Below are 23,695 nucleotides of genomic sequence, written 5' to 3'. Positions count from 1 at the left end.
TTTTAGTGGTCACTTCAGTGGAACAGCCACCTGGCAGCCTGGCCAGGTGGAGACGGTGCTGAGAGAGGTGGTGCGGCCTTGGTGGTGTCTGCTCTCGCCCTGCTTGAGCTCTGAACTTGTGGCCACGGTGACTTCTGGGCAGCAGACTTTAGGCCCGGTCTTCTTTCTGACATTTCTTCGTCCTCCTCCAACTCCCTCTTTGAAACTGGAGGAGTCAGGAGGTAGTAGTTTTTCCCACTTTGAGAGGAAGATGCAGTGGGAAGAGGCACTTGTCTTATTCAGCACCTCCCAGTGTAGAGCTGGAACCAGACAGAACCCAGAAGGCTTGTTTTCGAGCCTCATGAAGACATTTGAAGGAACTGCATGAGAAGGGCAGAGATACGGGGTTAAATCTGCACCCAGGTAGAAAGGCTGTTGCATAAACGCTGCGATAGGGTTGGTTTTTGTTTTTAAGATCTCGTGCTTCTTTTTCACTTTGTGTTGGCAAAAACCCCAGGAGAAGATGGGAGATTCTGGGAGGAGATGATTATGCTGGGTGGTGAGTCAACTGAGCTCCCCAGCTGCCGTTTTTAGTTCCTCTGCTTTTCTGTAACAGGAGGCAGTTTGAGGAGGGGTGGGAGGCAGAGTGGGGATGCTGATTATTACAAAGAAACGGGGCAGGGGTGTATGGGTGATCTCTGGGGTCCACTCAATTCATTGGTTCAAGGAGGAAATACTGAAGCAAAGCTCTCAGTGTGGCAAACACCAAGGAAATGTCTCCTAAAGTCTCTGTCACTTCCCCAAATCAGTAGCTCTTCGAGTGGCTTCAGCTGCCTTACACTGTCACAGCAAGACACCGTGGTTTTGATTGAATGTGGAGAGGCAGAGAGCCGTGTGAAGTGCGAGTGCCTGGGGGTTGTGGGGCAGCAGGAAGTTCAAGGAGAGGGAGCCCCTCTGGGATGAAAGGAGCCGGGGATGGGAGTAGGGGGCAGCTGCTGCTTGGCTTTGCCTATATTCTGAGTCTGTCTCCAGTTCTCCTTGATGACCACCCTGGCCTCGAGCTTTGTGAGAGATGGCATACCAAGGGCCCTGTCTCTACTGGAGAGAAAGCTTGTTAGTGAGACTGACGCTTCACAGATGTCACCCATCTTTGGGGCACCCAGTCTGTGGCCCATTGCCCGCTTGGATGTTGTCTGCAGAGTACACTGATACGGGTTACTGGTGTAGATCCCAGAAACTGTCATGAAGATGCCCCAACATGTTTTCTTTTTCATTCGTACGCATTTATTCATTCATTACCTTACTGAATGCTTCCGCTCTGTGCTATAGGCATTGTTGTGGGCCATGAATCAGACAGACCAAGGGCCTTCCCTGTATGGTGTAGTCTAGTGAGAAGGACAGACAGTAACCAGTCAACTTCAAAGGGCAGTAAACGCCCTGAAAGAGGGGAGAGGGATCTTGCAGCCAGAAGCTTTGATCTTCCTTCCTCTGCCCTTGCTTATCTCCTTGAGGGAGGAGGGAAGCAACTTTAGGGATCATAAAGTTGTACCACTTTTATTCTGTATAATTTCCACAAGTATTATAAAGCAGGGGAGCTAGGTGCGTGCCCTGTTAGGCACTCGGCACACAAGGGTGACCTCTGACTTCTTAGAGCACAAAGAGTGGGGTTAAGGTATAGAAGCCCAAAGTCAGAAGAGCTGAATGGGCACAGACAGGGCGCTGTGAGAGAGAGGGAGAGGTCAGTCTCAGCTAAGAAGATGTCTGGATAACTATTTGAATAAAGGGATTTGGGATAAGCAAGGGATAAGAGGGTTACTTACATGGACCACTTAAAAGAAGGTGTTTCATGAGAGCAGGAGCCTTTCAGTATGTGTATCTGTAGCTCTCCACACCACCATTCCGATCCGTTCCAATCCGTTCCCTACAGCAACCAGGGTGGTAGAGCTGGGGTCCCACCACAGGTCTGTCTGACTCCGGAGGGACACCCTGCACCACTCTGACGGCCAGACGGTGTGCTCAAGACAAACTACTGGGCAAAGAAAAGGCACTTAGAGGGTGGCCTGGGCACCTCGGCTGCCCTGGCTCGTCTCCGTCAGCTCCCCACAATTCTGTGTCAGGAGAGCCAGACCTTTCTGATGCAGACTGCCTTCTGCCTACCCCAGAGCCCTGGGCTGCTGGCAGGCTGGCTCTCCTGTGATATGGAGGAACTTGCTGGTCTCCATGGTTACAGTAACCCACTGGTACGGGAGGAGCCGAATGGAGCGTGAGGCTGGCAGTGTGAGCTTCCCATAGCCCGTGGCACCGTGTGGCACTGGTATGTCGGCTGTCTCTTGGGCCTCTTTGGAAAGGAAGGGGTTAAGGAGCTGACAAGGATGGGAAGAGCGGGCACACCTTCCTCCTCTTCTGGGCTGCTCTGAGGGCAGAGGCGTGGCTGCCTTCTTATTCACCCACTTCTCCTGGCAGGAGTGGTTTTATGTTAGGAAGGAGGGTCCTTTTTGTCTGACAGCCTTGCCATGGTAGGAATTTAACTTTTCCTCATTCTAGAAGGAATATCAGCTTTGCCGCACTTGTAATCAAGTTCTTAGAGATTATAACTCTTCTCAGAGCTCAGAGAACCCCTGTAGTTGGAAAACAAAAGTTCCTACCTGAAAGTGAAGAGAGATCACAGAAAACATGGCGGAGACCTTGCTGCGCACCAGGCTCCATGGTCAACACTGGCTTGGATTTTCTCATTTCCTCTTCACACTAATCCTGTGAAGTGGGAGCAGCTAGAGTCCTCATGTCTAGAGATCTGGCGGCTCCAAGTGTTCTCACTGGTGGTGGTCTGAGCTGGTAAGGAGCAAAGCAGGGCTCCCAGCAGGCCTGGCGCCTCCTGAGCTCTGCCGTGCCGTCCACAGGCACATCATGAGTCTCGTGTACGGTCCCGCTCCTCTCAGTCCCTTGGAGGCAGAAGCCAAATCTCTCTTGACTTTGTAAACGGGCTTCAGCGGTGGGCGCTCAGTGAAAGTGTGCTGAACAGGCAACAGTAATTGGAGATTGAGACAGAGACCAGGCCCTGGGCGAGTGGATGCCCAGGGATGAAGTAGTGTGGAAACTTCTAAAGCTCTGGTTGCTCCATAGAATCCACTGTGTTTGAAGAGGAGCCCAGCATTTCAAGTGACTCAGAAGACAGGAGATCTGAGGGGTGCTCCTGGCACGGTGGCTTCTGTGCATGAAGGGGTGTGAGCTGGAGGGTGGCTCAGCTTTCACTGTGGTCAGTTCTCACCCACCAGACTTCCAGGCAGGCGCTGGCTCTGCCGTGGCTGCTGGGAGGCGCGTGGACTCCCTGTGCGACCTGGGCTGCAGTCCCGGTCTCTCATCCTCGGGGTGAGACTTGCAGCTCAGACAGCCGAACGACAGTCAGCCACCTTGTTTTCGGCTTCGCCTCGGTCACAGGCTCTGCTGGCCTCCTTTGTTGGGGAGGCATCCATCTACCTCTTCATACAAGCCCACCGCCCCTCTGCAGTGAAGTGTTAGGGGATTGCAGGGGTTCCTCAGGCGGAGGGTCACAGTTCATGATGGGGGTGCGTCCAGGCCCTCCACCTGTCAATGCTCACCAGCCTTCCCAGAGCTCTCCTACCCAGCACGCTCCACTGGCTTCTTGACTGCCGGCAGTTGAGAGGACAGTTGCTCAGGACGAGCGGGTGCAGAGAAGGCTCCTGGGTACGTGAGGAGGGCGGGTGAAAGAGCTAGTGCTCTGCCCCGTGGCACACCAGCTCAGGCCTGCCCTGTCTCTCCGCAGTGTCTCTGCAGTCAGTGCTCGGTACTTCCTCAGTTTACAAAACTTTGCCTCCCACACATGCAGTCGAGGAAACGATCCCTGTGTCACATCACAGAACCCTGGAGCCTAGGAAATGCAGCCATTTGACCTCACTCTGGTGTCTGAGTCGGGGGGCAGGCCTGACAGCCCAGGGTCCAGAATAAAGCCTGATCTCTTGCACTGAGTTGAGTGCCCACTTTGAAGGAGTGAGAGGAGGGGGTGCTGTGAAATAGCACCTGGCCCCACAACTGGCCTTAACCAGACATGGCGCTCCTGCCGTCCCAAGCACCTTTCCTGAGTCTTCACATCTTTCCCTTCTCCTAGTCTGTGAACGAAGAGCCAGAGACTTCTGCTTTGGGGAAAAATAAGAGCAGAGTAGTCTTCAAGAAGGGTTGAAGGGTAGCATGAGGAACAGCAGAGTGCTGGAGTGGGCACGAAAGCACTGGGCCCCAGGCCCAGCTCTGCACTGGCAGGCTGGCCTTGGGCAAGTCTCTTAACTTCTGTGCTTAAATTTCTCATGTAAAATGAACGTGCTACCTACCCTGTAGGTTTATGGTGTGGAGAACACAGGATATGCAGCAGACGGTAGTACCAGGGATGTCGAGGCTGTTGACCAGGGCTATACAGAAGGTGAACACGGAGTAGCACCGTCTCCCATGTGTCTGTGCCAGGTGCTGTGAGGGCACCGGGAGCTCTGCCCTTCCCTGGAGGAGTTTATGGCCTCCTGGAATGAGTGCTTTAAAAAGAGTTGCCTAATGGGAAAGATGCTAGCCTAGAGTAGTGGAATGAGTGTGAAGTAGATCTGGCAACCAGAGGAAAAGCCAGTACCAGAACCCAGAACACAGCAAGGAGGGCTCAGCAGGCTCCTGGACGGCAGGGGCTTGGCCAGAGGCAGGTGTGAGGAATGGCTGCCCCTGCTGTGCCCAGGCCCGGGGGAGCCTGGAGACAGTCTCCCAGAATCGGGGCTGGAAGGAATTAGAGAAACGTTGGGTTTGTACCCAACTTTTGGGCAAAATTTAGGATTAAACATCTCATTGTCTATCAGTGACAAAGGTTCTTCTAGAATCCATAGACCTAAGGGGCTCCCAGGGTTCCTGAGTCTCCTGATACTATGTCCAGAACACTCCATACAAGGGGAGTGTGCACTTTTCTGAGGTTGAACACTGCCTTCTGTGAAGTAGGAGGTCCATCTGCCACTGTTGGACAGCGGGTCCTGCTCCCCCCACCCCCACCCTTGGTCCTGATGGTGGTTTTGCCGCTGCTCTCTGGGGCAGCCTGTCTGATTCACACGGAGGCCCCCCTCCGCTCCCAGGTGTGAGCCCCTATCCAGGTCCCACCTGCTGCAGGTGCAGTAATGGCTTTATGGCAGCCTGGGCTGGAGTAAGTCTCCTCCTCACCCTCTCCCAGCTGTTACCCAGCAGAGCACCTTGGGGAGGGTGGGGCAGCCCACTTCCGGGGAGGGGGAGGGAGAAGGAAGTGGATCTAAACCCGCCTCTTTCTCTCTCTGTCTCCCTCCCTTCCCGTTCCCCTCGGGCCCCTTTCCTCCCACCTGGCTCCTGGGCAGTGTCCGAGGACTGCGTGGGTTTCCTGGCCACCGGCCCCGGCCTGCAAGAAGCCGCGGGGCTCTGTCCCCGTCCCTCTCCTTGCCAAGCCCGGGCTGTCTCTGCTAGTGGTGGTTTCGGTTGCGACACAGTCCAGGTTCCCAGAGCCGCTCGGCCTGGCTGCCGCGCTCTTTTTCATTGAGGAGGTGGTGGAAGGTGTCGCCTGCTTCAGCTGAGTAAGGGTGGCTGACGGCCCCCGCCCTGGGCCTGGCTCTTCCCGGCCTCTGTACTTTGCCCTCGCTGCCTGACAGGTTCTGCTCTGGGCTCTGCTGAATGGAAGTCGCTGGTAGTCCTTGTCCCTTTCTCCAGCCGGGTATGTTTCCCCCTGTTTTTGTTGTGTTTTTTTGCTGTGGAATTGCCCCCTCCTCTTTCATCCCTCCCACCCCACACACAGGATCCTTGAGGAGTTGCTAAATGGAGCCAGGCACTAACTAGCGCAAGGCAGTGCCCTTCCTGGGAAGAGGCGCGGGGCTAAGAACGAAGAGGGCGAATCCCGAGAATAGTCGACCCTTAGGTGGAGTCAGCAGGCCTGGCCAGAGTGAAAGGAAAGGAACGAGACAGGCCGCGGCCCCGGGTGGGCGCACGAGTGCCACGGTGAGGGGAGACAGAGCCGGGATGGCCCCCGGGCAGTGCCCAAGGGACAGCTTTGCTCCGTTCCACAGGCCCAGGCGCACTCTGCCTCTGGCCCAGGAGCGCCTGTCGCCCTTCCCAGCTTGGCCCCTTCCCGGCCCTGGGGAAGTCTCGGGACACTCGAGGCCAGCCCTGAGTTCAAGGCCCCAAAGCGTGAGGTTTTCTTGGGAGGAACTGTTGGTCAGAGCCTCCAGCATTAGGGAAGGGGCCCTGCCTACCTGAGTCAGCGCCGGGCCGCTCGGGGTGGAGGCTGTCTTCCGGGCGAACCTGGCAACACGCCTAGGCCTGGTTCTGAGATCCCAGGTTGAAGGGCCCACTGGATAGAAGACTTTGTTTTTCTTCATCTTCATGCTCTAAATTCTCCCCTCTCCTCTAATGAGGACCCCAAAGCTGCTTAGGCCCAACTTCTCAGTCAGGCCTGCTAAATAACTTGCGTGTTTTGCTGTTTGGTTCCAAATCCTACCCTTGTTCTTTCTGAAAGCTCCCTGAGGGCCATGGTGTCTACTTTCAGCGGACTTCCTGAGACCTTTGGGGCCTGCCCATTCTGTGGTGTTGGCCAGAGCTTGGAGGATGTCGTGTTCTGTGTCTGTGTGCAGGGAGGATGGAGGTGGGGGGCAGAGCGTGGTTCTGGCCAGATCCTGTTTAGTTGGCCCAGAAGGACAGCCAGTCATCAGCCTCCCACCTTGTTGGTGAGATCTGTGTCCAGGTTACATGGGCCTAGTCAGAGCCGTGGAAGGCTCTGTCTCCATGGTCGCACCTGCACCCCTGCCTCTGCTTCAGCCTTCAAAGAAGCCGCCTGGTGCAGGGCCCTGGTCCAAGGAACATTACCTACTGAGGACTTTCTCTTTTTCCTGTCCCTCATCCCTGCTGTGGGAACTGTGTCTCAACATGGAAGAGGCAGAAGGGTGAGAGAAGGACTGTGTCCTTGGCATCCTGAGAGTTGAGTGGTTTGGTCAGAAAGGGGAACGTATGACTTGTAGAGCGGGGAAATCAAAGAACATGCCCCAGCGTTTTCTGCTGCTTTGGGACCCAGACAGGCGGAACCTTCTCTTTGAGTGTCCTGGAGACCTCGCTTGGAACTAACCCTTTGCAGCTGCCCTGGCGAGTCCCTTCTTGTGAAGGCAAGGTGGCCAATGCCCAGCTGGGACCTCTCCCCAGCAGGGACATCTCCCCAGCGGGGGGACCCTACATTTCTTGGCCTCCATCTGAGCTGCAGCTGGATTGGGAGGACTTGACTTAGATGTGAAAGTCTTGTTGACCGTGAGACTTCTGGCTCTGCAGACAGGCTGTGTAGCATTTGAAGTGAAATGAAAATCGCTCAATCGTGTCTGACCCTCTGCGACCCCATGGACCGTAGCCTTCCAGGCTCCTCTGTCCATGGAATTCTCCAGGCCAGAATACTGGAGTGGGTCACCCAGCCATTCCTTTCTCCAGGGGATCTTCCCAACCCAGGAATTGAACCCACATATCTTCTCATTTCAGGCGGATTCTTTGCCGTCTGAGCCACCAGGATCCAAAAATAATGGTAATCATGGTTGTTCTTTATTAAGATTGGCTAAGGCATTTTACCTGTTCTTTGGAAGGAATGATGCTAAAGCTGAAACTCCAGTACTTTGGCCACCTCATGTGAATAGTTGACTCATTGGAAAAGACTCTGATGCTGGGAGGGATTGGGGGCAGGAGGAGAAGGGGACGACAGAGGATGAGATGGCTGGCTGGCATCACCGACTCGATGGACGTGCGTTTGAGTGAACTTTGGGAGCTGGTGATGGACAGGGAGGCCTGGCATGCTGCAGTTCATGGGGTCGCAAAGAGTCGGACACGACTGAGCAACTGAACTGAACTAAAGGCATTTTATATGTTTTCTGTCACCTAATGAATGTGAAATAGGACTGTTTTATCACCACTTTACAGATAAGAAACTAATGCTAGTAAGTGGGGGGAACCTGACCTAGAACCTCAGTCTGTTGGACAGAGCTCCTCGGCACCCACTAGACCATCTGCTGGCACCCACACGTGGGATCATCCCATGTCGGTCATCTTTTAGGATTTCTTCCTGCTTTGTAGTAATGTCATCTCCCTCTTAAGGACGTTGTTGGTGATAGTAAAATTAACATGTGTTGAGTAAGAGGCAGATTTGGGACCTGAACCCTGGCAGTCTGTCTCTCCACCTGTACTCTTAATCACGCCTCTCTGTTCCAGTATGGAGGACATTTGTTGCTGTTCCTTGAAGATAGTGTGCAGCTGAGCCTGGGAGTGAGGAGTGGGGAGAGGGTGCTGGCCAGCTGTGCCACACAGAGCAGCCCCAGGGCTGAGAAACATGGAGACAGAGGGGCCGAGCTCAGGATGGGCAGTCAGATGCCCAGATTTAGCTTCTGGGAGCGAAGGACCCAGACCCTCAGGTCAACACTAAATTCTCATTCCAAACTCTTAGGACTTGGTGACTGCCGGACTCCTGCTGCCTTTGGTTCATATCCTCAGAAAATAGGGGCGTGACCAGGAACTTAGGAGGTGAATTAGAGGTTGCCAAGGAAACTTTTCCACCCATCTTCCTCTCTTGGAAGTGGGGGCAGAGGGAAGTTTTTCCTTGTTCGTGGCCCCTTAGGGCTGAAAAGCAGCTGTTTGGGGAAGCATATGCTCCTTGCCAAGGAACCCTGGACAGTTCCTTGGGTGGTAACAAGTCATTTCTTTGTGGTTTTTGAGGGTTTCACCGAGAGCCAGAAAGGACTGTGAAAGAAAGAACTTTGAGGCACACTTCTTTGGTCCCACTGCTTGCTTCCAGATTGTATCCTTGAAGTTTCCAGGACAACTCTGGATGGCTCTGGGACAGGGCTCTGGCTGCCCTTGACCCGCATGACGCTGGAGCAGTGGCATCGGGTGCTCTGAAGAGGCAGATCAGGGCTCTTGACCAGTGTTAGACCAGACTCTTAACAGTTTGATTGAGATGTAACTCACATCCCATACAGTTCACCCTTTAAAGTGTACGCTTAAGGGGCTTTTAGTAAATTCATGGAGCTGTGTATCCATCACCACAGTCACAGAATTCTAATGAAAAATTCATTAGAATTTTTTCATTACCGCAGAAAGAAACCTCAGCCCTTAGCTGTCATCCCTAAGGCCCCCTCCCCTTCGGGGAGTCCCCTCAGCCCTAGACTCATCTCTTTTTTTGTCTTTCTGGATTTGCCCACTCCAGAGTAGGCATTTCATATAAAGGGAATTGTACAGCCTGCAGTCCTTCATGGCTAGTCTTGTTCACTTAGCATAACATTTTCAAGGTTCATCTATGTTGTAGCATATGTTGGTACTCCTTTTTCTTTGTTTAATTGCCCATGAATATTCCACTGTGTGGATATTTCACAGTTTGTATGTCCATTTGTCAGTTGATGGGCATTTGCGTTGTTTCCACTGTTTGGCGATTGTGAGTGTGGGATATTATGAACGTCCATGGGTGTACAAGTTGTTCTTGGGTGTGTAGCTAGGAGTGGATCACTTGGAACTCTACATTTAGCCTTCTGAGGGCCATACAGGTCTTCATACAGATGGATGTTTTCATCTGGACCATGCCTTTTTTTGTGTTATGTTTATGTGTCTGTTGGTGCCAATTGTTGTCATTTCTGCTTCCTCACACCCTTACTTGAGCTAGGGGATATCTAAGGAGGGCCTTGCTCAGACCATCATTCCATGTTTTCACTGCACAAGTGTTTATTGAGCATCTACCATAATCCAGGCTACCTAGGTGCTGGGTTGTATCAGTGAATAAATGATACGTGCCCACCCTCATGAGCTTCCATTCTTATGAGATAGACAACGAATCAACATAAAGTCATACTCGGTAAAGATAAATGTAAAGCACTGGGTGCCGAGTGCTTTGCAGTAATTCTGACGACGTTGCCCCTGCGAGTCTTCAGTTTTCGCCCGATTAAAGTGTGAGCAGGCCACAGGGAGGGCAGTAGGCAGCGCTCCCCTACACGAGGAGGAGGAACTGTTGGGCTGTTCACGGGGACGTATTGCCAGAGAGTGGAGCCAGGGATGGGACGGCTCCTAGTAGGATGTTGACACTGGACCCCGGCTGTGCTCTTCTGGAGTGAAGTGGGGCTCGCTTTCCCTCTCCTCTTACTCCCCTGCCTTATGACTTGCTCTCTGCATGCCTCCCAGCCTCCTGGCGTCTGCCCCCCTACCCCAGCCTCTTAGGATTTATTGCAGAGAGCTAAGGGCCAGGGCGTGGGGAGCTGAAGGGTGGCACACTTCAAGGTGTGCGTGTTTCTACCCGGCAGCCCCCCTTGGGACACCTCGACAAGCCCAGCAGTAAGTCCAACATGCTGCGGGGCCGCAACTCAGCCACCTCTGCTGACGAGCAGCCCCATATCGGCAACTACCGGCTCCTCAAGACCATCGGCAAGGGTAACTTCGCCAAGGTGAAGCTGGCTCGGCATATCCTGACTGGGAAAGAGGTGAGCGCTGGACCTGGGGACATGGCAGCATCTCCCGCTGTTGATACCCCAGCAGTAGTGGTAGGGCTACTCCCCAAGACAGCCTTCTGTTTATCGGGCAGAAATGAGATCTGAAAAGAGAGGGATACTCAGAGGGATAGGGCCAGAAGAAGGCGGAAATATGAAGGAAGAAGCAGATTTGAATCCTGATCTTAGCCTGGTCAAAGAGATAATCTCGGGCTTTTTTGTCTCTTGTGCAGGTAGCTGTAAAGATCATTGACAAGACGCAGCTGAATTCCTCCAGCCTCCAGAAAGTAAGCTCACAGTACATGCTGTCTCTTTCTAAACCTCTGTCAGGAGTCACTCATCTGCTGATCCCATTTGGACCTCCTCCTGAACCCCTAGGCTTCCCAGGTGGCACAGTGTAGGAAGTACGGATTCAATCCCTGGGTCGGGAAGATCCCCTGGAAGAGGAAATGGCAACCCACTCCAGTATTCTTGCCTGGGAAATTCCATGACAGAGGAGCCTGGCAGGCTATGGTCTGTGGGATCCCAAAGAGTCAGACATTATTGAGCACACACACAGACACTGGAACCCCTAGTTCAGATTCTCTGGTTATTTTGTTGTCCCCACTATCCCTCTCCATGGCTCTGCTATCTTCAGGGTTTTGTTGGATCCTGTGTGCCGACTTCTCCTGCTTGGGCTTCCTGGCCTCAGGCACTGGCTCGTTAGAAGTCTTTCTGCCCTTTCCCAGCCCCTTGGCCTACCTGTCTGACCTACTTCCTGCATCTTGTTATTTTCCGGCTTGTGACCAGCCCGTATGCAAAAACGCATGTATACAGCTATTACTCGAAACACAAGCAATTGCTTTAACATCTGGAATGATCCAGGGGAGTGGGTCTCGAAGTACAGGGATAAGAGGAGGCAGAGAACCTGCCCCTGGATTCTGGGCCAGCTCCATTTCAGAGAATGGGAATGGAGGGCTGGGGTTTTTAGAAACTGAACTCCAGTGTCAAAAGCCTCTGATAGTACGTGCAGATTAAGGACAGGTACTCCCAGTTTTCCTTCTCACTTTTAGGCTCCTCCTGACTAACAATTGCAAAGTCGTTTGCATGTAGTCTTTGCAAGGTGAGGCTTTTGCTTCCCTTGACTTACAGTGGAAACTGAGGTCTTACTAGCTGGTCAAGGAACCCTCCAGGTGGCACCACATACGTAGGAGTGAGGAAAGAAGGCTTTCATTTGCAGAGGAGGGACAGCTTACCAGTGACTGGCTGGTGTAGAGCTGGAAACAGCCCTCTCCCCCCCACCATGGGCTCAGGCAGTTTAGGGGAAGGAAGAAATCTCCCAACGGGCTCCCAGAAAGCGGCCCCATTTCAGGTCAGTCAGATTTGCTCATTCTCCAGATGACCCTGGCTCAGATTTTCTGACCCTGATTAACCCAGATCTTTTGATCTCATGGCAGATTGAGCTTTCCTTTTCATGAGCACATTGTGTTACTTGGGTTAGGAGAGGGTATAACCTCATGCTAACAGAGCCAACTACAGCGAGATTGGGAAGCTTGGGGCTCGGGGTTGGGAGTTGTTACTGAGACACTCACAGAATTAGAGTGGGTTGAGGTGCCATGACACGCTGACGGCCAAAACCAAGGTGTTTCCTATTTTTTTTGTTACCCCTGGGATCCGCTCAAGGTTCTTTGAGTCAGAGGAAATGTGGCTCTCATCACCAGGGCTTCCCTGCTGGGAGCTTTCCGGAAGGAAGGGAAAGAGGGCTACTCTTGACACGTTGGCTCGGACCCCACAGAGCAGAAGCCAACTTGGTGTGGGCCATTCAGTCTTTGGAGTGTGTCAGGCTGCCAGCGTCAGATCAGCCGTCCGATTTTCCACCTGTCTCTCTCCCTGCCTCTTCCTGACTGGCTGGAGGACACCAGCTCCAGACAGATGTCCCTTTTAACACACTCCGTGGCCAAGGCCAGGCTGACTCTGGCCAGATCACTCTGTTCAAGTTTGATCCCGGCAGCAACCCCTAAACGACACACCTTGAAGAAGCTGGCCTCTTCAGGGCTCTAACCCAGCTCAGCCAAGTCCACGCTCCCCTAGGAGGGCACTCTTCGCAGGCCCAGCGAGTGCCCTCAGGGGAGGAACCCTGGCAGCTGGCTTCAGGCCCCATTTCAGTGTTGCTACCCACTCCTGCCCCTGAGGTGGTGTCCAGGACTTCCTGCCTCTTCATCCACTTTATCTCCTGGGCCAGGGAAGAAACCAAGGAAAAACCTGGGCTCTAACAGGAAAAGGGAGTGAAGGTCAGAATCAGGTTTTCAAGAGTTGGAAAACCTGTCTCCCATTTCCTTTCTAGCTCAGGAAAGCTCTGGGACTTCATTAAAGGGGAAAAAAAGATAGGTTCACTTTTTCCCTATAAAATAAATTAGGTCTCCATACCACCCCTCAAAAAACAAAAACACAAAACAGCTGGTTCTGCTCCTTGTGCAAGTGGGAAGGCCTAGAAGTTACCAAAACCCCACCCCCGATTTTCTGGCCCCCGCAGAGGGGATGGGGTTCATTTCTGTCATTTTTCTTCATGGAAATGTATGGTTTGGAGTCCCTGATTTTGTTTCACAAAGAGAGCGTGAGTGTGTGTAGGTGGATTTGATTAAAATTGGCATCAGCTATATATAGGAGTGGCTTCTTCTGTCACCACCCGGAGGCCCAAGAGAGAAAGATGCACCCACGAGTGCCGAGCCCTCTGGCTTCCGTAAGTCAGAAGACAGTGGGGTCCCCCTTCAGAGCTCCCTGCCCCTTCACACAGACCACACTGAGTCTGCTTTGTCTGTGGACCGTAGGAGCAGCTCAGGTTCTAAATATTCATGTCCATGGGCTCACGCTCCCTCCTTCGGAGGCATCCAGCCAAAACCGTCTGCTGTTGGGGGGCTGGATCTGAGTAGACAGTGCCTGAGGGCGCAGCTGGCTGGTCCAGATGCTGCCCCTGAGGATGCAGGTCGGGAGAGCCCCGCTGGCCTCGAGCTGACCCTTCTTGCTCTCCTCTCCACTCGGGTCCTCAGCCCCTGGGGACGGGTGTGGAAGAGCTGGACTGCCAAACTGTTTCTTCACCCTGCCTCTTTGCTCTTTCGCAAAAAGCATCCTAGCAATGGATCTGTTTGGAGGGGACCTGAGGGGAGCAAGCTGAGCAGGCATGACCCCTGCTGCTCTTTTATTTTCCAGCTGTTCCGTGAAGTAAGAATAATGAAGGTTCTGAACCATCCCAACATAGGTGAGGACCGTTGTTGTTCCTCTCCCTCCCCCACCTCGCGTCTCCAGTTCCCACATGTAGTCCTCCTCCCAGAGGCTCGGTACCGGCTGGAGTCCGGAGTCTTCCAGGACGCCTCTGGGGCGGCCCAGCTCAGTCCGGCTCTGCCCCTGGCACTCAGGGCTATCCTTAGAGGTGTGGCTGCCATGAGGGGAGCTTGTCCTCGGGAGAGCAGGAATGGGAGGGGAGGAAACGTTTATTCTGAGGATGCCCCTGTGCATGTCGGGGCTTGACCTGTGATCCCCTGCTACTGCTCCGACTCAGAGCTTGGCCCTTGCTCTTGCAGTTAAGTTATTTGAAGTGATCGAGACTGAGAAAACGCTCTACCTGGTGATGGAGTACGCCAGTGGAGGTAGGTATGGAATTGCCTCTCGCTCCTGTGTCCCTGCCTTCCCCAGCTCCAGCCAGCTCTGATGTAGACCCCACTCCTGTCACTTGCAGGAGAGGTGTTTGATTACCTAGTGGCTCATGGCAGGATGAAAGAAAAAGAGGCTCGAGCCAAATTCCGCCAGGTGGGTGTGACTCCCTCCCTGGGCTATGGGCCCAACCTCTGCTCTGGGGGGTTGGCATACAGGGAGTCGCTGCCTGCCTTTCAGCAGCCTCGGAACGTGGCAGGTTGGAAGCCGGTCACAGGGTCGCAGCTCCCCCAGCCCGTGCGGCCGCCTCCGGGCTGACCCCTCTTCCTTCCTTTCAGATAGTGTCTGCTGTGCAGTACTGTCACCAGAAGTTTATTGTTCATAGAGACCTAAAGGTAAGGCACGCGCTCGTCTCCCGCGTCCGAGTCAGGGCTGGGCCGTTCACCTCTGTGAACGGTGACAGAACCATGACACCCTGATGTTCAGGGAAGCTCTAGCCTGTAATTTTTTTGGAGATGATGAGGAAGCCCCTAGGGCTGCTTCTGACACAGGCCTGTGTGACTGGACTTAGGTTCCCATTCCCGCCAGCGAGCAGAGAGCCTCTGCCATTCCACCTCTTCAGGTGCTGCCAGGTCTGGCAGCCAGCCGAGGAGACAGGGTTGACTGTCCCACAGCTGATTCACAGCTGCTTTGCAGATGTGAGCGCTCCCAGCTCTGTCCCTCAGATGTTAGTGTGTGAGACTGCCTCTGGGTCTTCCGGGCCCCTGAGTCCTCGCAGGTGACCACGATTAACCCAGGCCTGACAGGGATGCTTTCCACAGCTCACAGCCCTCAGCCTTCAGATCCCAGCCTTCATACAGCTGCCTGTGTGGGGAGCGGCCTTTGCCACCCTCCTCCAACCCAGCCCAGCGTCTTCACACAGATTGGAGGCCGCCCTGGAGTTGGTGGAAACAGTACTAAGATTGAAGATGACTTCCTGCTTTTTCTCTTCCGTTCCCCTCAGCTCCTTCCTGTCCGGTGCCTTGGTGTGGTCCACTTGGTTCCCTCACATTTTCCTTCTTACCTCCCAGGCAGAAAACCTGCTCTTGGATGCTGATATGAACATCAAGATTGCAGACTTTGGCTTCAGCAATGAATTCACCTTTGGGAACAAGCTGGATACCTTCTGTGGCAGTCCTCCTTATGCTGCCCCAGAGCTCTTCCAGGGCAAAAAGTACGACGGACCCGAGGTGGATGTGTGGAGCCTGGGAGTTATCCTGTACACACTGGTCAGCGGATCCCTGCCTTTTGATGGACAGAACCTCAAGGTGGAGTGAAGTGCAGGCTTAGATCATTTGAATTCTCATTTCTTCTCTTGGCCTCTGGTCTTGTCCCCAACCTCTCACCTTCACTGCTTTTCTACATTTTTCCTGAGCCAGAGCTTCAAAGAGCTTACAAGAGGTAGCAGCTATTAAAAGGCATTGTGTACCCAGCATCATCATCTCAGTTCTTCTCTTGAGAGCTGGGATAAATTGTACGTTTGTTCACCTTTGCAAGGCACTCAGGATTGCAAGCCACGAGCTCCTCAAGCCCGAGGGCGTGGGGTATCTACGCCTCTTTAGTGAGGGGCCTTGTCCCAGGCCCTCTGCCTCCTATCATATTTCGTTTCTATCTGCCTGGACAGTCAAACTGTCAGGAGCCTGGATGTTAGGTTTCTTAAACCCTTGGCCTTGGCTGATTTAAATTTCCCTCCTATAGGAGCTACGGGAGCGGGTACTGAGGGGGAAATACCGTATTCCATTCTACATGTCCACAGACTGTGAAAACCTGCTCAAGAAATTTCTCATTCTCAATCCCAGCAAGAGAGGCACTTTAGAGGTGAGCAGCCTGAGACTTTCTGCCCAGGTCCTGGGTCCCAAGGAAACCTCCAGGCTGAGTTCTCCCTCTCTGCCCTCTCCTTCCCTTTGTTCCCCAGCAAATCATGAAAGATCGGTGGATGAATGTGGGTCATGAAGATGATGAATTAAAGCCTTATGTGGAGCCACTCCCTGACTACAAGGACCCCCGGCGGACAGGTGAGGCTGTGCTGGGCACTGAGGTTGAGCCTGCCTGGGACTCAGGACCCGCCTTAATTGTGTGCCCTCCTGTGCAGAGTTGATGGTGTCCATGGGTTACACGCGGGAAGAGATCCAGGACTCACTGGTGAGCCAGAGGTACAACGAGGTGATGGCCACCTATCTGCTCCTGGGCTACAAGAGCTCCGAGGTGCGTGCCCCCGCTCCGTCCCCATGTGTGCCGTCCTCTGTCAGCAGCAGCCCCTTGCTTCTAGCAGCTGTTGAGGGCAGACCTCATCTCCAAGTAGCTGTGTAGCTGTGCTCTCTACTGACTGATTTTAAGCCCCACCTATGGGGGTCGCTAAGGCCCCTCTGGCCTTTGCTTTCTCTGATCGCCATCAGTGGTTCAATAGGAAAGCTGATGGGGTCGGGCCTGGGTCTGGGTTACCACACGGTGAGTTTATCTGGTTCATTCTGTGTTGGTTAGACAGGGTCTCGGTCCATCTGGGTCAGTTCTTTGTTGCCCCTAGGCGTGTTTCCATATGTTTTGTGTCTCTGTGTCGGGAATTCTCGGGATTCCTGGGTGCTTTGTCTCTCACAGGAGCCGTGAGTCTATTGCTTCTGCTCAGTGCTCATGTCTGGGAGTGTGTATCTGGGGGCCTGCGCATCCATCCCTCGCGTCTGTCCATCTGGAGGCCTCGTAACTTGCTCTGCTTGTCTGGGTCACCGTGTCTGCACCTGAACCCATGGGTCTCTGGGGGTCGGGTCCTGCTTACCATCTGTGTGCCGCTTGCACGCACGTGTGGCCTCCCTGTCCCCCTGGTGGTGTCAGACTCCTTTCCTTGGTTCTTAGCCTGCTCAGGAGGTATTGGGGGATGTCTCTGAGTCTGAATGCTCATTCTTGCGCACACACGCATGTGTGTCCGTGTCCCTCTCTGAGGGCAGGGGTCTTTGTGGGGAGGTTGGTGTGTCTTTGGCTGTTTGTCAGGGTCTGCGTTGCTACGTGTTTTTCTCTGTGTTTATCTAAATGCACTTTGGTCTTGCAGCGGGTGTGTCTCACCGGAGCCCAGGTGGATTTGTGTCAGGCAGGAATGTGGCATGGAGGTGGGATCTTCCACAAGCAGCTCTTCACCCCTCCCTCTTGTGTTCTCGCAGCTGGAGGGCGACACCATCACCTTGAAGCCCCGGCCTTCAGCTGATCTGGCCAACAGCAGTGCCCCCTCCCCCTCCCACAAGGTACAGCGCAGCGTCTCCGCCAACCCCAAGCAGCGGCGCTTCAGTGACCAGGGTGAGTGCTTCCGAGAGTGGCAGGTGTGGGGCTCACCCCTCTCCCCATGGGTTCTGGGGGCTTCGGGTGGCACAGCCAAGTTTCAGTCCCTGTTCAGCCCGTATTAGCATGTCCTTGTACAGGTCACTGCAGTACACTTCCCTCCAACCCTGTGAAATGGGGTTGCTGGCAACACAGGAGGAAGCATGAAGCACATGGTGGGTGTTCGGTGTGCCTCCCTCACCTTTACCCGTTCCCACTGTCCCTCTGGCCCAGCAGCTGGCCCTGCCATCCCCACTTCCAATTCCTACTCTAAGAAGACTCAGAGCAGCAACGCAGAAAACAAGCGGCCTGAGGAGGACCGGGAGTCAGGACGGAAGGCCAGCAGCACAGCCAAAGTGCCTGCCAGCCCCCTGCCTGGCCTGGAGAGGAAGAAGACCACCCCGACGCCCTCCACGGTAAGCCATGCCCCCGCCCCCTCCTGGCCAGCCCCGCCCTCCTTCCCAGGCCCCCACCCCGCCTTCTTGCTATGGGGCCTGCCCTCTCTAGGCAGCTCCTTCCTTAACCAGACCCGGCTTTCTTTGGCTGCCTACCTGACCTTCCCTCCTGGGCCACTTGTGCTTACTGTAGAAAACCCTGCCCCCCAGAGTCAAAGCAACATCCTTTCTCCTCCCCAGCTCCCCCCTCCATTGCTTATGGTAGAAAGGGAAGAAGGAAGCTGGATTTGTGACCACTTTGGGTTTCTGTGATACAGCTCTTCCCCTTCTTCCCCACAGAACAGCGTCCTCTCCACCAGCACAAACCGAAGCAGGAATTCCCCACTCCTGGAGAGGGCCAGCCTTGGCCAGGCCTCCATCCAGAATGGCAAAGACAGGTGAGCAGGCCTGGGCCCTGCCTGCCACGCCCCGGAGCCGCTCCCTCAGTGGTGACGTCTGTCAGCAGCACTCCTCCCGTCCTGTACCCTGGAGTCCCGTCCTGGCTCTGTCCAGTCCAGCCGTCCATACGCCAGCACCTCCCTGCTCTCCCCTCCATCTCCTCCTCCCTGTGCTCCTGTGACTGCTTTTTGCGGGGTACCCAGTGTGACTCCATGACCATCTCAGCCACTTTCTTGCTTCTTGACCGCAGCCAGGGCATGGCAACTGTGCTGTTGTGGGCATCAGTGCCCCAGGGACCCCAGCTCAGGGCAGAACCCAGAGATGCCCACCTGAAGGGTGTACACACTGAGGGTGACTCCAGCTGTGCCTGTGAGAGCAGAACCCCCTGATCTTGACCGTCAGTGTTGAGCTCCTGGCTCCTTGTCTTCTGAGCTTAATGAAATCTCCCCTTAGCAGCGCCCTGCTCTTTCTGGCAACAGCACGTCCTTGTTCTTAGAATTCCTAGGAGACCAGTGCAGCCCGGGGGCAGTGGCCTCCTGTCGGCTTTCCCGCACTCTGGGTTTCCCTCCCCAGGCTCTGGCCCACTCGCCTTCCTCGCCCTGCCCTCCGCTTTCGCAGCCTTGCCTCCCTGGGCTCTGACTTGTGCCCCATTGCTGCTTCTGGGCCTGACGTGCATCCTGCCAGGGCTCCCCTCTGGCCCTTCCCACCCCGCCCTTGCTTCCTAACCAAGCCTCCTGCCCCCGCCGGCCCCTAACCCAGGCCTCTCCGCTGCTTTTGTCTCCTAGCCTAACCATGCCAGGGTCCCGGGCCTCCACGGCTTCTGCTTCCGCCGCGGTCTCTGCGGCCCGGCCCCGCCAGCACCAGAAATCCATGTCGGCCTCCGTGCACCCCAACAAGGCCACTGGGCTGCCCCCCACGGACAGTAACTGTGAGGTGCCGCGGCCCAGGCAAGTGTGCTGGGGCAGCTGACGCACCGCTGCCCTCAGCCTGCCCCCCTCCGTCCCCCACAATTTCTTCCCACCTGGGGGTCCTGCCTTGTTCTTGTCATCTTAGCCACAAGAGGTGGCTGTCTGCTGCAGCCGGGAGGTAGAGGGAAGCAAAGTAGCTTACGGCCCTCTTCTCCTCCAGTTCTCCCTCTCAGAACAGACATGCACGAAGCCGCCCCGAGGCTCCAGAAGGAAGCCTTTTTGTTCTGAGCCTTCCTGGACTTCCCTAGGACCCGGGGACAGTCAGCATCACAGGGACTCAGTCCTTGAGGGTTGGTCAGCATTGTCCCGTGGAGGTTCCAGTCTGCCGAGCTCCCAGGGAGCTGCTCCTCTCCAGCCTGTACTGCTCTCCACACACGAATCCTTCCCTGCCTCCCTCCCTCCCCGAAACCATCTCCTGCCCCCTCCCCCTTACTGGCGTCCTCAGTGGTCACATCCCTTCCTTCTGTGTCCTCTGTGGTGGCTGCCTCCCTCTGCCCTAGCTTCCCCTTCCCTTTTCCCACCCCAGGGCGCTCCAGCCGCTGGCAGGGCCGCCTTCTTGGGCCCTGATGCATTTCCCCTACCCCCACCTCTTTTCCCACAGCACAGCCCCCCAGCGTGTCCCTGTCGCCTCCCCCTCCGCCCACAACATCAGCAGCAGTGGTGGAGCCCCAGACCGAACTAATTTCCCCCGGGGTGTGTCCAGTCGAAGCACCTTCCACGCTGGACAGCTCCGGCAGGTGCGGGACCAGCAGAATTTGCCCTACGGTGTCACCCCAGCCTCTCCCTCTGGCAACAGCCAGGGCCGGCGGGGGGCCTCGGGGAGCATCTTCAGCAAATTCACCTCCAAGTTTGTGCGCAGGTGAGTAGGGGGCCTAGGGCAGCAGAGAGGGTGAGGCCAGGCCCTGCACCTGCCTGGGGGAGGGGATGAGAACAGCTGGGGTTAGAGCTGGGAGTAGGTCCCTAGGGGGTTAGAAGCAGCCTCAGGAAGCCTGAGAAAGTGAGTCTTGTTGGCACCTGAGGCACTCAGACCTGTCCATCCCTCTCAGGCCTTCCCAGCTCCTCATACACACCCCTTGTTCTCTGGCCCAAGCAGATGGCCGATGCCGCCTCCTCTCTAGGAGAGTGTGAACTCAGATGCTAAAATAAAAGCCCCCCTCTTCTCTCCTGTGTTCCCATGGAAACTTATATTTGGTGACGCAGCTGCAAAGTCATGAGGCCTGAGCCAGGCTGGGCCAGCAAGGAGAGTTTCTCCTGGTCTCTTGTCTCACCCCGTTTGACCTCCTTGCTCCCCACCCAGTTGGTTTTGTCTGTCGCAGCCATCTTCGTCTGCTGGGCGGGATGGGGTGGGGTGGGGGTGGGGTGGTGTGCCAGGATGAAGGCCGGGGGCCCAGGGCGGCGCTTTGCCGTGTGGGAACGGGTGGAGATCCTCTTCATGAGGTTTCTCACTCCAGGCCCCTGACGACCCATAGGAACAGCGTTCATCCTTGTGCATCCGGTTGTCCGGCCTCGTGGGCTGCTCCCTGCTTCCATCTCCCTGCTTCCTCAGCCATCTTAGCAGAGCTCAGGATACAGCAAGCAGGAGGCTTGGAGAGAGTGGGTTTGCCTGCCCTTCCTCCTGTACTTGGCTCCACTCAGCTAGCGTAGCCAGGCTGGGCCCCTTTCCACCTCGGCATGCAGCTGTGGGGCTGCAGGGTGGGGCATGAGCAGATGGGGGTGTCTGGGACTCTAGTCTCGCTGAGCGGCTCTTCCGAAAATGGGGGTGACCCTTGAACCTGTAAAGCCCACTCCCCACCTGCTTATCCACATACCGTCTTGTTGGTTTTTTTTTTTTTTTATTTCTTTTTTTATTTTGTCTTTTTGTTTGTTTTTTTAGAAATCTGTCTTTCAGGTTTGCCAGAAGGTAGGCGTTGAGCCCGCTGTGTGTGTGTCTGTGTCCTGCCTCCATCACTAACGCCCCTCTTTGGCTCTTGCGCCCTCCTCCATCTGCTAACCATGTCCGTGTGGCACTCTCTCTGCCATCTTAAAGGGAAGACGACAGCCTCTGACAGGGTGGCCCATGAGGCCATGTTTGCTCACTGAGGGCAAATGGCTCTGAAAACGATGGGCCCGTCCCCCAGCAAGGGGGACCTTCTCAGGAAATTCTCCCTTTAAGATTGTCTCCTCCCCCCGGCCCCCTACCCCGGGTGTTGATCACAAGCGTGATGGGCTCCTCTTCGGCCGTTTCCCGTGTCTGTGCATGCGCTCTGAAGAAGCTCCACCCGGGTCAGAGGTGTGTCTGGGATGGTGTCTCACTTTGGGTCTCCTGGGCCTCCTCTTCCCTGGTGCCCTGAACTGCAGGTCCTCTGGGATGGCAGGACTTCAGGGGCCCTGCAGGGACACCGGGGTGTCCAGGCTTCTGCCTGACGCCTCAGGCCCGAGGAGCCTTTGCCTCTCGAGCAGGGCACAGCACCCCCTTCTGGCAGCTCCGTGGAACAAGCCCAGCGCTCCCCCACCCCAGCAGGCCTCGGGCCTCCAGCCTTTGCTGGGCGACTGGAGCCGGAACATTCTCTCTGGGCTGTGTTCTCCAGTTTTGGCCTGTGGCTTCCCACAAGCCAGGAGCTGGGACATCCTACCCCTGCGCCCTGGCAGCAGAGGGAGATCCCCCCGCACTCAGGCACCTGCCTTCCTGGGCCAACTCCTGGCTCTGTTGCCCCCAGTCCTGCCTTCATCCTGTCTGGAGGCCTGGGTGGGCTGCATACCAAGCTGAGGAGCAGGTTGGAGCCCTGGTTTCCCAAGGCCGGCAGCCCAGGCCCTGCCCTGGGGCAGGGACACCTGATAGGCACCCGGTGCCCCGCTGACAAACAGCCGAGACAGGGTCTCCAGGCTTTCCCCCTTCCGCCCGCCGCTCCCCACCCAGCTCTTCAGTGCATGGCTGGCTGTTGACTCATGGGGCCCCAGTGGGGGCCTCCACCCACGGGGCAGGAGCCAGGTGGGGCCCGAGAGCGCAGCCAGGCTCCTTCCCCTGCTCAGCGCAGGCGCCTGCTCGCAGCGCGCTGGTTGCGTTCGTGTGTCTCGTCTCTTTGTGTTCCTTTTACATGTGCTGCTGCTGCTTGCTCTCTCCTCCGTCCTTGCTCTCCTCTGCACTCCCAGTTCCCCGGCTCCAGGCACTCACCTTCCAGCCAGGAGCTGGAGAAGCCGCTCAGCGGGGCCAGACCTCTTCCCCACCCACCCTCCCAAGGTGTCTGCTTGCCCTGCCCTGCCCTCCGTCTCCCTTCTGTATCAGCAGATGGCCTGGCAGGCAGGGGAGTTAGAAAAAGGGAGGCAGGCCTGTCTCCAGCAGGCCTCAGGGCCCTTCTACCCCCCATCCAGCCCCAGGCACTGAGCCCCAGGCACACTCCCAGCAGATCTTAGCCCTTTGAGCCTCCCAAGAGAGGCCTTTATTTATCCCCTCGCCCCTTCCCTCTAAGAGGACCACAGTTCTGAGACCCAGCCCTGGGGCCCTAGAGCAGGAACCCCCTCCCCAGAGTGCTGGCTGTGGGCTGTGCGCTCCATGAGCGCCCGCACGTCCACACCCTCCTCCCTGGCTCCTCCTTGCTGGCACGGATCTCCGTGTGGGGAGGGGCAGCCCCCCCCACCGTGCTGGGCTCCCTGTTGGAGAGGGACGGTCAAGCTGCCAGCGTGAGGGGCCGCGGGCCACTGAGCCTCATGGCCTGCCAGTGATGGGCAAGTGGCCTTCTGGGCTTGGGTCCCGCCCACCCACCGGTGGCACCTCCCCGGACCCGCCTTCACAGAGGTCCCAGCACTAAACTCTCCCTCGCTCTGTTTTTTGAGGAACCTGAATGAACCTGAAAGCAAAGACCGATTGGAGACGCACAGGTGAGAGAGGGCTGGAGCCAGCGCCGGCCCTGCGCGGGCCACCAGGCTCGCCACGAGCCTCCTGCTCCTCTCTTCCTTCTGCCACACGGCTCTTCCTCCCGTGCTTCTGCCCTGGCCCCACCTTCGTGGGGCCTCCCTCTCCTCAGAGCATCCCTCACTGCCACCACAGCAGGTGTGGGCCCTTCTCCTGAGATCCGGTAGATTCTGGAAGCAGGAGCCCCAGGCCGGGTGGTTGGGGCTACAGACTCCCACCCACGGACAAGCTCAGCTCTCCTGAAGCAGCCACTTCTTTCTCTCCGGTCTGTGAACTGCTCAGGGCTACTGTGTAGTGCTCCCCGTTCTTCCCCGACCCTCCCCTCTTCGAAGGAAAGCATGAAGCTGTCACCTCGTCACCCCTGGCCAAGGGCTGGCTTCTCCCTGCTCTGCCCTGAGAGACGGGGGTGCAGGACTGCCCACCCTCCTCACCCCGCTGTGCTCCCCAGGCCAGCTCTAACGCTCCCTCTTCTAGCACCGCTGTCTCTGGGGCACCCTCCTGCTGTCCTCTCTGGTCTCAGGGTCCATCTGCCAGGGGGGCGCTCCCGTGGGTGGGACACCATGCCCCCGC

General features: G+C 56.0%; 1 protein-coding gene across 17 annotated transcripts in view; it reads left to right on the top strand.

The window, feature by feature from the left end:
- Window positions 1–23,695, top strand: part of MARK2 (microtubule affinity regulating kinase 2) — a 55,979-nt gene that overhangs the window by 30,111 nt on the left and 2,173 nt on the right. For 4 of the 17 annotated variants that reach the window (XM_027532814.1, XM_027532821.1, XM_027532822.1 and 1 more), the window contains 17 exons: window positions 10,284–10,460; window positions 10,700–10,753; window positions 13,653–13,701; window positions 14,024–14,089; window positions 14,179–14,249; window positions 14,432–14,488; window positions 15,164–15,400; window positions 15,831–15,950; window positions 16,048–16,147; window positions 16,225–16,337; window positions 17,282–17,414; window positions 17,670–17,851; window positions 18,170–18,267; window positions 19,054–19,215; window positions 19,838–20,095; window positions 21,110–21,136; window positions 23,047–23,091. In XM_027532814.1, the coding sequence (XP_027388615.1) occupies window positions 10,284–10,460; window positions 10,700–10,753; window positions 13,653–13,701; window positions 14,024–14,089; window positions 14,179–14,249; window positions 14,432–14,488; window positions 15,164–15,400; window positions 15,831–15,950; window positions 16,048–16,147; window positions 16,225–16,337; window positions 17,282–17,414; window positions 17,670–17,851; window positions 18,170–18,267; window positions 19,054–19,215; window positions 19,838–20,095; window positions 21,110–21,136; window positions 23,047–23,091 (1,949 nt within the window). Of the gene's footprint in view, window positions 1–5,346; window positions 5,693–10,283; window positions 10,461–10,699; window positions 10,754–13,652; window positions 13,702–14,023; window positions 14,090–14,178; window positions 14,250–14,431; window positions 14,489–15,163; window positions 15,401–15,830; window positions 15,951–16,047; window positions 16,148–16,224; window positions 16,338–17,281; window positions 17,415–17,669; window positions 17,852–18,169; window positions 18,268–19,053; window positions 19,216–19,837; window positions 20,096–21,109; window positions 21,137–23,046; window positions 23,092–23,695 lie in introns of those variants that run through there. The other 13 variants (XM_027532827.1, XM_027532831.1, XM_027532823.1 and 10 more) reach the window with 12 other exon arrangements.

This window comes from Bos indicus x Bos taurus, chromosome 29, assembly GCF_003369695.1.
Source record: "Bos indicus x Bos taurus breed Angus x Brahman F1 hybrid chromosome 29, Bos_hybrid_MaternalHap_v2.0, whole genome shotgun sequence".
Taxonomy (NCBI): Eukaryota; Metazoa; Chordata; class Mammalia; order Artiodactyla; family Bovidae; genus Bos; species Bos indicus x Bos taurus.
The sequence above is the reverse complement of the archived record's forward strand: the minus strand, read 5'-3'. Positions and strand labels throughout refer to the sequence as shown.